Here is a 13,584-nt window from a genome sequence, read left to right as displayed (position 1 = left end):
GTTTTCCAGTGATTATATATTAATATTAGCAAGCTAATTTATCTTCACCAAATAAGGAAGTGTGAGAACAATGTTCTTGCACTTTTTGTCAAAGTTTTTGTAGTTGAGTAAAGCAATTATATAAAGTGTAACTCTTAGTCAATATCATTGTTAATCCGAGAAGATTTAGGTTGGAATACAGATCCTGAAACTTTTCAATGCCAACAGATTCACACTGAGCTAATAACACAGTGCTCTTGAGGGTGAAGGTTTGTTTTGCCTTATCTTATGTGCTTCCAACTACAGTAGTAGGTCAACTCTAGCAGCAATTCATGGGATTAGGGTGAAAAACTCTTCTTTAAACAGTTACCCTATATAAAACAGAGCTGAATAAAATCTCATTAGAGGAGAATAGAATTTTTTATTGGCCAAGTGTGATTGGACACACTAGGAATTTGTCATTGGTGCATATGCTTTCAGTGTACATAAAACAAAATATATTTTTATCAAGAATTATAAGCAGCTTTCTGGGATGGCTTTCTCGACACAAAAGCTAAATGCAATATTAAAATTATTTTACAAGAGTAGTGTTTTTCTGTTGAGAGTAGAGACAGCTAGCGGAATAAGGACACACTGGAAATTGAGATTATCACAATTTTGTATCAAAATAATAGAGATTATCTTTAAATCTTTCTTAAAAAACAATGGCCTTTGGTCAACTATTCATCTATCTTGTAATATATGATAAGAATTTCATTTTCCATATATACACTAATTTTTTTTGGTCTGGATTAATTGAGAACTAGTTTATGGATTTGCTATAAAATTATTTGTGGTTTCAATGTAAAATATCTTGTGATAGATGAAGTGAAGAAGTTTTTCCTATCAAGGTTATAGCTGTTATGCAGTGGAGAATGTTGGAGAAAGATTTGGGGGCAATCAGGAAATTTCCCCAGTGCATATATTTACAAGTCTAGGGGAATTGCAGGTGTTTAAAATGATATGCATATTAATACTGTTGTCATGTATAATTCATAATTTAATTAGCATTTAACACTATGTAATTATTAGGCCTATACAAAGCGAACACCTTCACTTCTAGCAAAGTGATTCCCTGCGTGAAGATAAAGAGAACACCTTCTTCATCTTAATAAAGCCATTTGTACAGCCATCAACGCTGGATTAATACTGTGAGAGAAGGCTTGTTTCAGACTTCTGATCCAACACTATAGGAGTGCTTAGAGAATAAGAAGTTTTCACAATCCTTGCAACATATTTAGCCTAAAAGACCTTCAGTATATATCAGTAGGGTTTAAACCTTAGCTTGCATTGTGGATTTTCACATTGTCAAATCTAATTTATACACTATAAATTAGCTCATCAACTGAGCTCTGCAGAAAAAGTCTGAAAGAGGTTCTAGAGCAGAGTATGGTAAAGCACTACTGTCACTTTGCTCTTATAGATGCATTGACTTTGATTTGCAAAACAGTAGGAGCTCAAGTTTTGTTCCAAGTTGCACTGAAGCAAAATACTTCATAGAAACCATTGTTCAAATCATTCAAAGGATAGTCACTGTTGGAATTATTACTAAAGAGTGGAATATCTACATGAAACTGCTGGGTGAGATCATCCAGGGGCATGGGGTGAGGTATCATCAGTATGCAGATGATACCCAGTTATACATCTCCACCCCATGTCCAGTCAACAAAGCAGTGGAAGTGATGTGCCGGTGCCTGGAGGCTGTTGGGGTCTGGATGGGTGTCAACAGACTCAAACTCAACCCGGATAAGACGGAGTGGCTGTGGGTTCTGCCTCCCAAGGACAATTCCATCTGTCCGTCCATAACCCTGGGGGTGGGAATTATTGACCCCCTCAGAGAGGGTCCGCAACTTGGGCATCCTCCTCGATCCACAGTTCATATTAGAGAAACATCTTTCAGCTGTGGCGAGGGGGACGTTTGCCCAGGTTCGCCTGGTGCACCAGTTGCAGCCCTATCTGGACCGGGACTCACTGCTCACAGTCCCTCATGCCCTCATCACCTCAAGGTTCAACTACTGTAGTGCTCTCTATATGGGGCTAACTTTTAAAAGTGTTTGGAAACTTCAGATCGTGCAGAATGCAGCTGTGAGAGCAATCATGGGCTTCCCAAGGTATGCCCATGTTACACCAACGCTAATATGAACCTTATGGAGCAGTTCTTAAATTGCCAATCAAAGGACTTTCCAGTCATGCTCCCTAGGCCAGGGGTCAGCAAGCCATGGCTCTGGAGCACATGCAGCTCTTTGGACTCCCTGTTGTGGCTCCCTGTCCCATCACTGACTGGCATCACCTTCCCCTCCCTCACCTGGCCTGAGAAGGTAAGAGCAACAGCATGAATGGAGAAGCAGCCATGGCTGATTCTCTGCTGCTAGTGGGGGAACATAACCACCCCCGTCTGGGGCTTCCTTTTGGGTGACCCTCCTCCCCCTCTCATGCCTCTCTGGCTAGCTGTAACAGGGCCAGGAGGGTGCCTGCATGGGGTGACCCTCAAGCGAGTGCCAAGCGCAGCAAAGTTGCACTCAGAGGGCAGGTGGCTTCCTGCTGCTTCAGGCTGGAGATCATGCTGCGGGGGGTGGGGGGCAGGGGGGAGAGATATAGGATGGCACAGGACATGGCAAGGCAATGGCTGGATCCTTAGGGCAGGATAGTGTCCAAAGACCCTCCTTAAGCGAGCAGCCACCCGTCACCTGCCCTCCACATGCACTTTTGTAAGCCATGTTCCCATGTATGCCGCATACAACCAGGGAGTCACAAGAAGGAAGTAGCATTGTCCGAAGAGAAGGCAAGGTGATCGTTCCTCAACGCACACAGAGAAAAGAGGAGAGAAGGAGAAAGAGAGAGACGGGAAGAATAGAGAGTTGAGGAAGGGAGGGAGAGGGAGAGAGAGTTGGGTGGGGAGAGAGAGAGAAAGACAGAGACAGAGAAATGGGGAGAGGGAAAGAGAGAAAAAGATGAGAGGGGAAAAAAGAGATGGAGGGAGAGAAAGAGAGGGAAAATAGAAAGACAAATGCTCCTTTCTCATAGAAAACAAACCCACAAAACCTGGTTAGGCTAGCTGCGGGAATCATGTGACTTGGTGGGAATTATGTTGAGTTGACCATACCCAACCAGGTTTTGTGACTCCAGATGTTTTGTTTACTTTGGAAAATGGGTCCCAATGTCTCTTTGACTTTTTCAGGTTGCTGACCCCTGCCCTAGGTAGAATGTCTGAACAGGAATATGAATATGATAGACTTTCCCTTGCTTCTCAATGGTAGCAGAGAAAGGTTTGTAGGTCCAAAGTCAGTTCTCCCCTAAATTATTTATTTATTTATTTATTTATTTGTCAATCATGTATAGGATAGTAATAGTCTGTTAAAAAAAGTAACGATAAAAGAGAACAATAAGACAATAGGACAGGGATGGTAGGCACAGTGGTGCACTTATGCATGCCCCTTGCATGTCGACTGTAGACAATCTAAGGTTAAGGTTCGGGGGGTTGGGGAAGAAACCACAGAGTCAGGTAGTGCATCCCAGGCACTGATTACTCTTGCTGAAGTTGTATTTTCTGCAGTCGAGTTTGGAGTGGTTTACATTTAGTTTGAATCTATTACGTGCTCATGTACTGTTGCAGTTGAAGGTGAAATAGTTATTAAAAGGAAAGACATTTTGGTTTATGAACTACATTTAGATCAGATCTTAGGTGACATAGTTGTAAATTGTCTAATCCCAGTTTTTCAAGTCTGGTGGAATTAGGTATTTTGTTGTGACTGGTGAAGGACTCTTCTTGTGAAATATTTCTGGACTCTCTTGATTGTATTAATGTATGATATGCAATGCGAGTTCCCGACAGGGGACCTGTATTCCAGAATTGGTCTAACAAATGTTTTGTCAGCTCTGGTTAGCAATGTAATATTGCCAGAGAAGAAGCTGCATAAGATTAGATTAACAACTCTTACTGCTTTTTGGCAATGTTGTTACAATGCATTCTAGCACTTAGGTCATTGGAGATGAGTATTCCAAGGGCTTCAACACCATGAGGAAAGTTTGTTTCCTCGAAGTTTGTATTTTGTATTCTGATTCTTTTGACAATATGTATGTTTCTATGTTTCTATGTAAGACAGAGCATTTGTTAGTTGAGATTAGAAGTTGGAAATCATGCCTGGCTACTTTTTACTTGTGTAATTCACTAACTTGAACTGGTTTATGGATATTATGGCTGGTTGCTCAAGTAGATTTGACAGTAAAATGACTGAATGATTGTAGGCAAGAATAGAGACATTCAGTGTCTGTATCATGATTATAGTGGCAGAGTGCAAGTGCTTTTGTGGCATTTCAAAGGGTTGTTTTGCAAGTACCTTTTTCCCAGTGTTTTTCCTGTTTTCAGTAGTAACAGTAGTAGTACAGTATAGTACTGTATATACTCGAGTATAAGCCGACCCGATTATAAGCCGCGGCACCTACTTTTGCCACAAAACCTGGAAAAACTTATTGATTCGAGTATAAGCCTAGGGTGGAAAATGCAGTGGCTACTGGTAACTTATAAAAATGGAAACCAATAAAATTACATTAATTGAGGCATTAATTTGTCACATCTAGCCATTTGAAGGGCATGTAAGCGAATTCCAATTCGTGTTATACAGTAACCGTTTTGACGACACTCCATAACCCATTTCTGCAATTCAGTCTCTAGAGCCCCATATGAAATTGATAAACCATGTCGAGGTTTGTTTGTTTGTTTGTTTGTTTGCCTTTGGAATCTTTTCCAAGTCAGCTTTCATTTTCCTTCACTCTCTCACTTGTTTTTCGTCAACACAGATTCCCTACTTGCAACACTGTTATTGCTTTCTTCTGCTCTTGACAAAACATGAATTTTAAACCTAGCTTCGTATGACCTCCGTTTTTGTGTTTGTCCAGGATTAGAAGTACTAAGATCCATTTCTAAGAAGATTTAAAAAAAATTGAAAAAGTAAACCCCCTCCTAGTAGGCAGGTATAGATAGTTTAATGTCCCCCATAGGCTGTTTAATAAACCCATAGGCTGGTATAGGCAGATGATGATGATGATGATGATGACGATGACTATTATTATTATTATTATTATTATTATTATTATTATTATTATTATGTCAATACAACACAGCAAATGAGATCACTATGCTGGATTTCGTATTTCATCACCAGTTGGGCGCTTCCCAAGCACCTAGGACTGCGTGATGTAGCGGCGAATTAGGTTTGCCGATCCCAGTAAAGCAGACTTTTGCAATTGACAGATGGAGATTTTGTCAATTGTGATAGTTTTCAAATGTCTGCTAAGATCCTTTGGCACTGCGCCCAGCATGCCAAGTACCACTGGGACCACTTTCACTGGCTTATGCCAGATTCGTTGCAGCTCGATTTTTAGATCTTCGTATTTCACTAATTTCTCTAGCTACTTCTCCTCAATTCTGCTGTCCCCTGAGATTGCGATGATGATGATGATGATGATGATGATGATGATGATGATTATTATTATTATTATTATTATTATTATTATTATTAATTAGATTTGTATGCTGCCCCTCTCTACAGACTCGGGGTGGCTAATTGTCTCCCAATATGCAGGTATAGGCAATTATAGGCAGGTAATTGTCCCCAATATGCAGGTATAGGCAATTATAGGCAGGTAATTGTCCCCAATATGCAGGTATAGGCATTTATAGGCAGGTAATTGTTCCCCAAGGCAGGTATAGGCAAAAAAATGTAAGTACTTACCTCAATCCCCTGCTGCTCCGCCTCCCCGCTGCTCCCTGCCACTTTGTCTTCTTACTGACACAGAGCGTGTGATGTCATCATGCTGCCTGTGCCAGATACTCCGGACAGCCACAGGTCTGTGGCTGTCCAGAGTCCACTGTGGAGCAGGGAGCGCTCGCTCTCTGCTCTGCAGTGGTAGCTCTTTACACATATAACTGAAGTATCCCTGCCGGCACTCAGGCCATCGCAGTGCCCGAGCGCCGTCAGTGACTCAAGTATAAGCCAAGGTCAGATTTTTCAGCACATTTTTTGTGCTGAAACCCTCGGCTTGTAGTCGAGTATATATGGTATATATCTATGATGGCTAACCTATGGCACACATGCCAGAGGTGGCACTCTTTGTGGGCACACCTGCCGTCGCCAGCTGCTCTTCTGGGTTCAGTTGTGCACATGCACACCGGACTGCTGGTCTTTGAGACCAGCTGGCTGGTGCGCATGCATGTGCTGGACCCCGGAAGAGCAGCTGGTCTCCATGTGAATGTGCATGGCCAGCTGCTGTCTTTTGAGTTCTGGTGCTCTGGTGCATTTGCACACCTGCTCACATGAACTCCAGTTTCAGTACTCGGTGCCAAAAAGATTAACCATCACTGGGATATATAGTACAGCATTTGTATAATTGCATCATTTAATATATATATATTGCATGAATATTTTCATTTGGAATTTCTATTCCCATTCTAGACTATAAGTATCTATTTTAATTTAAACCTAATATCATCTGAGGTGGATTACTATGACTGATTATTTCTAGTTACTCCTAGGAGATAATTACACATCTGATGCTCTTTCTAATAGCTTTTCTGTAGGATACTACAACAGCCTTCCTTAAATTCTGAAGATAATAATAATGCAATAAAAGGGTCTTATGTTCTTTATGATATAGTTGTGGAAAATGTATCATAAGCAAAAAATTAATGGTATCATTTTTCAGAGTAATGATATGAGAATAATGTATAATGATTATTTATATTAATTAATTGATTAAATATAAGATATAATATATGTTATGTTATATTATTTTAAAAGTAGTAGTCTCAGCCTTTAAAAAATGTATGGTAGACAGTAATATCCCCAGGGCATAAATTAAGTATGTTCAAGTTTTGTATGTAGGCAATGTCAAGTTTTATAGTAATTGGATTTCTGGAAATAGTTTTCGCCACTTTCGTTACATAATCTGTTACCAGGTGTGGAAGAGGAAGAATTTAAAAAAAAGAACAAAAGAGGTTCTGTCTCAAATAAAAATGGGATAGAACTTAGAAAGCTATTCAGACTGCCTCCTTCATTTTTACGCCCCCTTGCTAATTAATATAATGCTTCTCCTGAAATCATCTTAAAGCTAAAATTTAGAAGCACCTCTAGAAGGAATTGGCCAAGTGGTTCCAAGATTTGGTTTGCTTGTTTGTTTGTTTCACCTGGTTCTCGACAATCTTACTAATCATTCCATGAACCAGGATTAGAAATCCCTTTTCTCTTCTGTTTTTCTGCTGCAGAAATTCCCAACAATCCCATTTGGGGGGCTCCAGAAAGGGGTAAGCAGAAGCCTTCAATCAAAGTGATTTTTTTTTAAAAAAATAACTTTTTCATAATGCATTTTAATTAAAAAGCAGTTCTTACAATACACATCATTACTTTTTTAATGTCGCACAGAGTCTACCATGCATTTTCAATGATAAATTATATGTGTGTGTGTGTTTGTTTTAATATATATATATATATTGACAATTTCTTATATAATTAAAAAAATAACATTTGTAGCACATTCTAATTTGATAAATTAAATGTTGCATGTATAATATATTGATGGAGGAATAAATAAAATATGTTCAAGCTTATATCATGAGATACGAGCTAACACAGGTAGCTCTTGATTACAATTCATTGAATGATCATTTGAAGTTACAACGGCATTGAAAAAAGTGACCGATGACCATTTTCACACTTCTGGTGGTTGCAGCGTCCTCTTAATCATGTGATCCAAATCTGGCTGCTTGGCAACCATGATCCTTTTTTGCGATCTTCTCACAAGCAACATCAATGGAGAAGTAAGTCAAGGACCATCTGAATGTGCAGCACTTCCTCTCATCTACTGAGGAGCACATCAGATCAAATACGTTTCATCACACATCTAATGAGATGTGTATCCTGTAAGGACACCACAAGTTGTTGGGCCTTGGAAGGAAAAATGGAGGCAGCTGGCCCTTGGTGATGTCGCAGAGGCTGGGTTCCAGATGTGCAGTACTTCCTATCCTCAAGAAGCCTTCCCTGGACCCAGCCATTCTTAACAACTATTGGCCAGTCTCCAACCTTCCCTTTATGGGGAAGGTTGTTGACAAGGTGGTGGCGCTCCAACTCCAGCGGTCCTGGAAAGAAGCCGATTATCTAGGCCCTCAACAGTCAGGATTCAGGCCCGGCTACAGCACAGGAACTGCTTTGGTCGTGTTGATGGATGATCTCTGGCGGGCCCGGGACAGGGGTTTATCCTTTGTCCTGGTGCTTCTCGACCTCTCAGCGGCTTTCGATACCATCGACCATGGTATCCTTCTGCGCCGGCTGGAGGGGTTGGGAGTGGGAGGCATGGTTCTTCAGTGGTTCTCCTCCTACCTCTCCAGTTGGTCGCAGTCGGTGTTAGTGGGGGGTCAGAGGTCAACTTCCAGGTTACTCCCTTGTGGGGTGCCTCAGGGGTCGGTCTTCTCCCCCCTGCTATTCAATATCTACATGAAACTGCTGGGTGAGATCATCCAAGGACATGGGGTGAGGTATTATCAGTATGCTGATGATACCCAGCTGTACATCTCCACCCCATGTCCAGTCAACGAAGCAGTGGAAGTGATGTGCCGGTGCCTGGAGGATGTTAGGGTCTGGATGGGTGTCAACAGACTCAAACTCAACCCTGATAAGACGGAGTGGCTGTGGGTTCTGCCTCCCAGGAACAATTCCAGCTGTCCTTCCATAACCCTGGGGGGGAATTATTGACCCCCTCAGAGAGGGTCCGCAACTTTTGCGTCCTCCTCGATCCACAGCTCATATTAGATAACCATCTTTCAGTTGTGGCAAGGGGGGCGTTTGCCCAGGTTCGCCTGGTGCACCAGTTGCAGCCCTATCTGGACCAGGATCCACTGCTCACAGTCACTCATGCCCTCATCACTTTGAGGTTCGACTACTGTAATGCTCTCTACATGGGGCTACCTTTGAAAAGTGTTCGGAAACTTCAGATCATGCAGAATGCAGCTGTGAGAGCAATCATGGGCTTCCCTAGGTATGCTCATGTTACACCAACACTCCACAGTCTGCATTGGTTGCCGATCAGTTTCCGGTCACAATTCAAAGTGTTGGCTATGACCTATAAAGCCCTTCATGGCATCAGACCAGAATACCTCCAGGACCGCCTTCTGCCACACGAATCCCAGCGACCGGTTAGGTCCCACAGAGTTGGCCTTCTCCTGGTCCTGTCGACTAAACAATGTCATTTGGTGGGACCCAGGGGAAGAGCCTTCTCTGAGGCGGCCCCAACCCTCTGGAACCAGCTCCCCCCGGAGATTAGAACTGCCCCCACCCTCCTTGCTTTCGTAAACTACTTAAAACCCACCCCTGCCATCAGGCATGGGGGAATTGAGACATCTCCCCCGGGCCTATACAGTTTATGCATGGTATGTTTGTGTGTATGTTTGCTTTTAATAAGGTTTTTTTAGTGTTTTTTAAATTATTAGATTTGTTGTACATTGTTTTATTGTTGCTGTGAGCCATCCCGAATCTGCCGAGAGGGGCGGCAAACAAATCTAATTAATAATAATAATAATAATAATAATAATAATAATAATAATAATAATAATAATTTGGATCTTTTACTTCACACAAATGGGCCATAGTGCGGAGATTGAAAAACAGTATCTTATAGACTTGTGTGTTTTTAGTGTGAGGGTAGTGGAATTTTCCTGAATTATATTCTTTGGAGTATCTTGTTTGATTTTAAGAACAATGCAATCTTGTCCATCATTTCTGTTTGATAGTAACTATGAGCCATGTTGGTGCAGCGAGTAGAGTGCAGTATTGCAGGCTACTTATACTGACTGCCAGCTGCCTGAAATTTGGCAGTTCAAATCTCATCAAGTTCAAGGTTGACTCAGCCTTCCATCCTTCCGGGGTGGGTAAAATGAGGATCCAGATTGTTTTTGGGGTCAATATGCTTATTCTGTAAACCACTTAGAGAGAGCTGTAAAGCACTGTGAACAGAGGTGGGTTCTTCCCAGTTCGGACCAGTTTGCCTGAACTAGTAGCGACCTACTGGTGATGTTATGATGATGTCACAGAAATAGTCCATGGGCACTGCCATATGTCTTTTTGTTTTTTTTAATTCTTTTTTTAAAAAAAATTAATTCATTTTTTTCTTCTGAGCATGCGCAGAAGTTGACTTTCCGGCACTGTGCATGCGGTTGCTATCTTGTTTTTGGTTTAAAAAAAATTAGATTTTTTTTTCATTACTGTGCATGTGCCCATGCAACGTAGGAGAAAGCGAACTGACAGCAAGGTAAGTTAGAACCCACCCTTGACTATGAAGGGGTATATAAGTGCTATTGCTATTCAGAAATCTACCTACATTTCACAAGTAGCACATAAGAATAATAGCATCCTCCTATTCATATTTCCCATTATATCTGGATGTTTAGAAAGATATGTCTAAAATGTTGCAAGTTATCACCAGAAGCATTATTATCCTGTCTCAATTCTGCATTAACCGTGACAGTAGCTTTAGTCAGGTTATCTTCTTTGTTGCCATCACATATTTTCAACAGAATGTAAAACAATGATGGACACTTTATCAAGATTTGTTCCTCTGAGCATACCTTGACTATGAATGAACTGACAATAAATCAAATTGAAGATTCAATTCTTCTTGCATAATCACTTCTAAAAAACTTGTAGAGTTATTTGTTTGTAGTTTAATATTCTAGATATGTGAGATATTACTGTCTAATATCACTATAATAGAGCTGAATATTAGCTGCTTATGCCAATCATATTTTTAAAAAATTTACATGAAAGCTTAGATTTACAAATATGAGCTCATATTTGTAAATCTAAGCTTTGTTTGAAAAAAAACCCTCCTCCCTGCCTTCATTTCATGAAGTGACATCATCATAATAGAGCCTATATTACAGAAAATTATTACTCTTTATTAAGTAAATCACTGAGCAATCACTATACATTTCTTTTATGAAAAATAATATTATTGAAAGTATAGTATCTGCAGTTTTTCTGACAAATGTTAAGGGCTTAGTATATTTCTTATTCAATTGCAATTGTTTCAGAGAGACTATTGTTTATAAACAAAGAATGATTTGATTTTGCAGAAAAAAATTAATCACCTTGAGATAAAGAATTAATTGATTTTATTTAGTGACTTATTTGTTTATTTTGGTACCAGTTTAAAAAATAGATAACCAGGGGCTAATAAATGTTAATGATCCCACTCATTCTCAGAAAATCAATTCATGATGATTACAGCACATCTTGGTTTATTATTTTGCTAAAAGAATCTAATACTAAAAATATCTTAATACAGCACATTATTATTAAGTGCTCCAGGAAAATAGAATACACTATAGTGAAATATGAAATCCTTAGTAAATTTTTGTACATTTGACTTATCAGCTTCACTTTCTATATAAAAATGAATAGTTCCTTTGAACAAAAAACTGAAATTGCTTTCCAGTCATAACAGTAAGCATTAGAATATAACGTTTAATCTGTAGTATTAATGCAATGTAAAATATCTGATTTTTTTGGGAAGCCTGAAAACTATGTACATTGAACTTTGTATGAAAAGCAGCTATGTCCAAAATTTCATAGGTTTGCCATCACAACCATAGGATTTTCAGAGCTCAGAAATAATCTGTCCTAATAAAGTGCCCTCAGACCAAAAGTCTTCCACTTCAAAAGGCAATCGTACCCTGTAAATAGATACTAGAAAAAGGAATTGAGAAATCATATCTCTCTATATCATCTCTCCATCTCTCTCCGTTTCCCTTTCCCTATCTCATTCTCTGTCTCTGCCTATCTGTCTATATATATCATCAGTCACAGAGGTGAAATTAAGCAGGTTCTCACAGGTTCTGGACAACCAGTAGTGGAAATTTTAAATAGTTCGGAGAACTGGCAAATACCTCTTCTGGTTGCCCCCACTGTGGGGTGGGAGTGGAGGTTTTGCAATATCCTTCCCTCAGCAGTGGGATGAGAACGAACATTTTGCAATATTCTTCCCCTGCTACACCCACCAAACCATGCCCACAGAACCAGGGGAAAAAAAATTGAATTTAATCTCTGATCTATCAATCATCTATCTACCTATCATCTCTCTCTGTCTCTGCCCCCCCCCCCCCCGTCATATGTATCTATCGAAATCATCTATCTATAATCTTTCTATCTATCTATCTATCTATCTATCTATCTATCTATCTATCTATCTATCTATCCATCCATCCATCCATCCATCCATCCATCCATCCATCCATCTATGTATCTATCTATCTACCCAGGGATGGGCTACCAAAATTTTTACTACCACACCATGCGCGTGGCTTATGCATTTTGTTTCAACATCTTTCAGTGCAGATTGGGTGCTCTGAGTGGAGCTGCAAATTTTGCTACCAGAACTGCGATCCTGACCGTTCCCGTAGGAGTCCATCATTGTATCTATCATCTATATATCTGTATGAAAATGATCCAATAATAAACCAAATTTAATACCAGAGTGCTAAATAAATTTAGTACAATAACGATACAGTATCAACTTGGAAGATACTGCATCATCCTTCTCAGTATATAGTTCTGGCTTCTGCATGACAATTATTTTTCATTTATTGGCATGAGTCTGTCTGTTTATTATCTATCTATCTATCTATCTATCTATCTATCTATCTATCTATCTGTCTGTTTATGTCTATCTAATCTATGCATGCATAAATCCTTTTATTAGTAGCATTACCAGTAGGGTTTACTAAAAGTGCTTTATGGTAGTTCATCATAAAAGAAAAGAATTCTTTTTCTCCCTTCCTACAAGCATTTACATAAGAAATAATCAAATAATGTTTGGAAATCTGATTATTATTAATAATTTCAGTTCAACTGGTATCTTACAGTTTATAGAACTTTACATTTGAAACTTGTTGTGGAACACTCATCACAGATTTTATAATGTAATTAAAATAATATAGTATTGAACTATTGACCAAAGCTAGGTCATTAATCAAGCAGAAAAATTCTGTGATCAGTGCTCTGAAGCACTGTAAAATAATAGTATTGGTGATCAGTGATGCAAGTAGTCACAATTAAGCAGTCCAGCTGATGAATGAGGGATTACATTTTATTATACACTTAATTGAATTGTTCTGTATGTCTGGTCACCATTGTCTCATTCCTTTGCTCTTTTGTTTTAGCTCTTCAGCAATACATATTTGTTCAGAAAAAATCTCTGGTTAGACATCAGTGTACATCAGACATTACAGGTTTTGCAAATTGTAGCTTAAGCTGCTTATCCCTCAAGACTAAAATTACTGAGGCACCTAAAGCTATATCCTTATTTTAAAAATAAAATAGCTAAATATAAATAAATATTTAGAGCTAAATATAAATAAAGCTAAATATAAATAGAGCTAAATATAAATAAATAAAACAGCCAGTTGAATAAATATGCTTAAAGCTTTGAAGTTTCCATTGGCATAGTAAAGCATTTTCAACAAAAGAAAGCTACAATTTGGAGTTGTCTAGCTAAAGGCAAAATGAATTCTTTTTTCTAATT

The 13,584-nt window shown here is 39.3% G+C and overlaps 1 protein-coding gene across 2 annotated transcripts in view; it reads left to right on the top strand.

Annotated features, from left to right (window-relative positions):
• PRDM6 (PR/SET domain 6) overlaps window positions 1-13,584 on the top strand; it is a 118,400-nt gene that overhangs the window by 84,576 nt on the left and 20,240 nt on the right. Inside the window, exon 7 of one of the 2 annotated variants that reach the window (XM_070736316.1) lies at window positions 7,280-7,318. The exons of the other annotated variant lie outside the window; for it this stretch is intronic. Within the exon in view, the coding sequence (XP_070592417.1) occupies window positions 7,280-7,318 (39 nt within the window). The remainder of the gene's footprint in view (window positions 1-7,279; window positions 7,319-13,584) is intronic. 2 annotated transcript variants of the gene reach the window in all.

The sequence above is a fragment of the Erythrolamprus reginae genome, chromosome 2, assembly GCF_031021105.1.
Source record: "Erythrolamprus reginae isolate rEryReg1 chromosome 2, rEryReg1.hap1, whole genome shotgun sequence".
In the NCBI taxonomy this organism is placed as follows: Eukaryota; Metazoa; Chordata; class Lepidosauria; order Squamata; family Dipsadidae; genus Erythrolamprus; species Erythrolamprus reginae.
The sequence above is the reverse complement of the archived record's forward strand: the minus strand, read 5'-3'. Positions and strand labels throughout refer to the sequence as shown.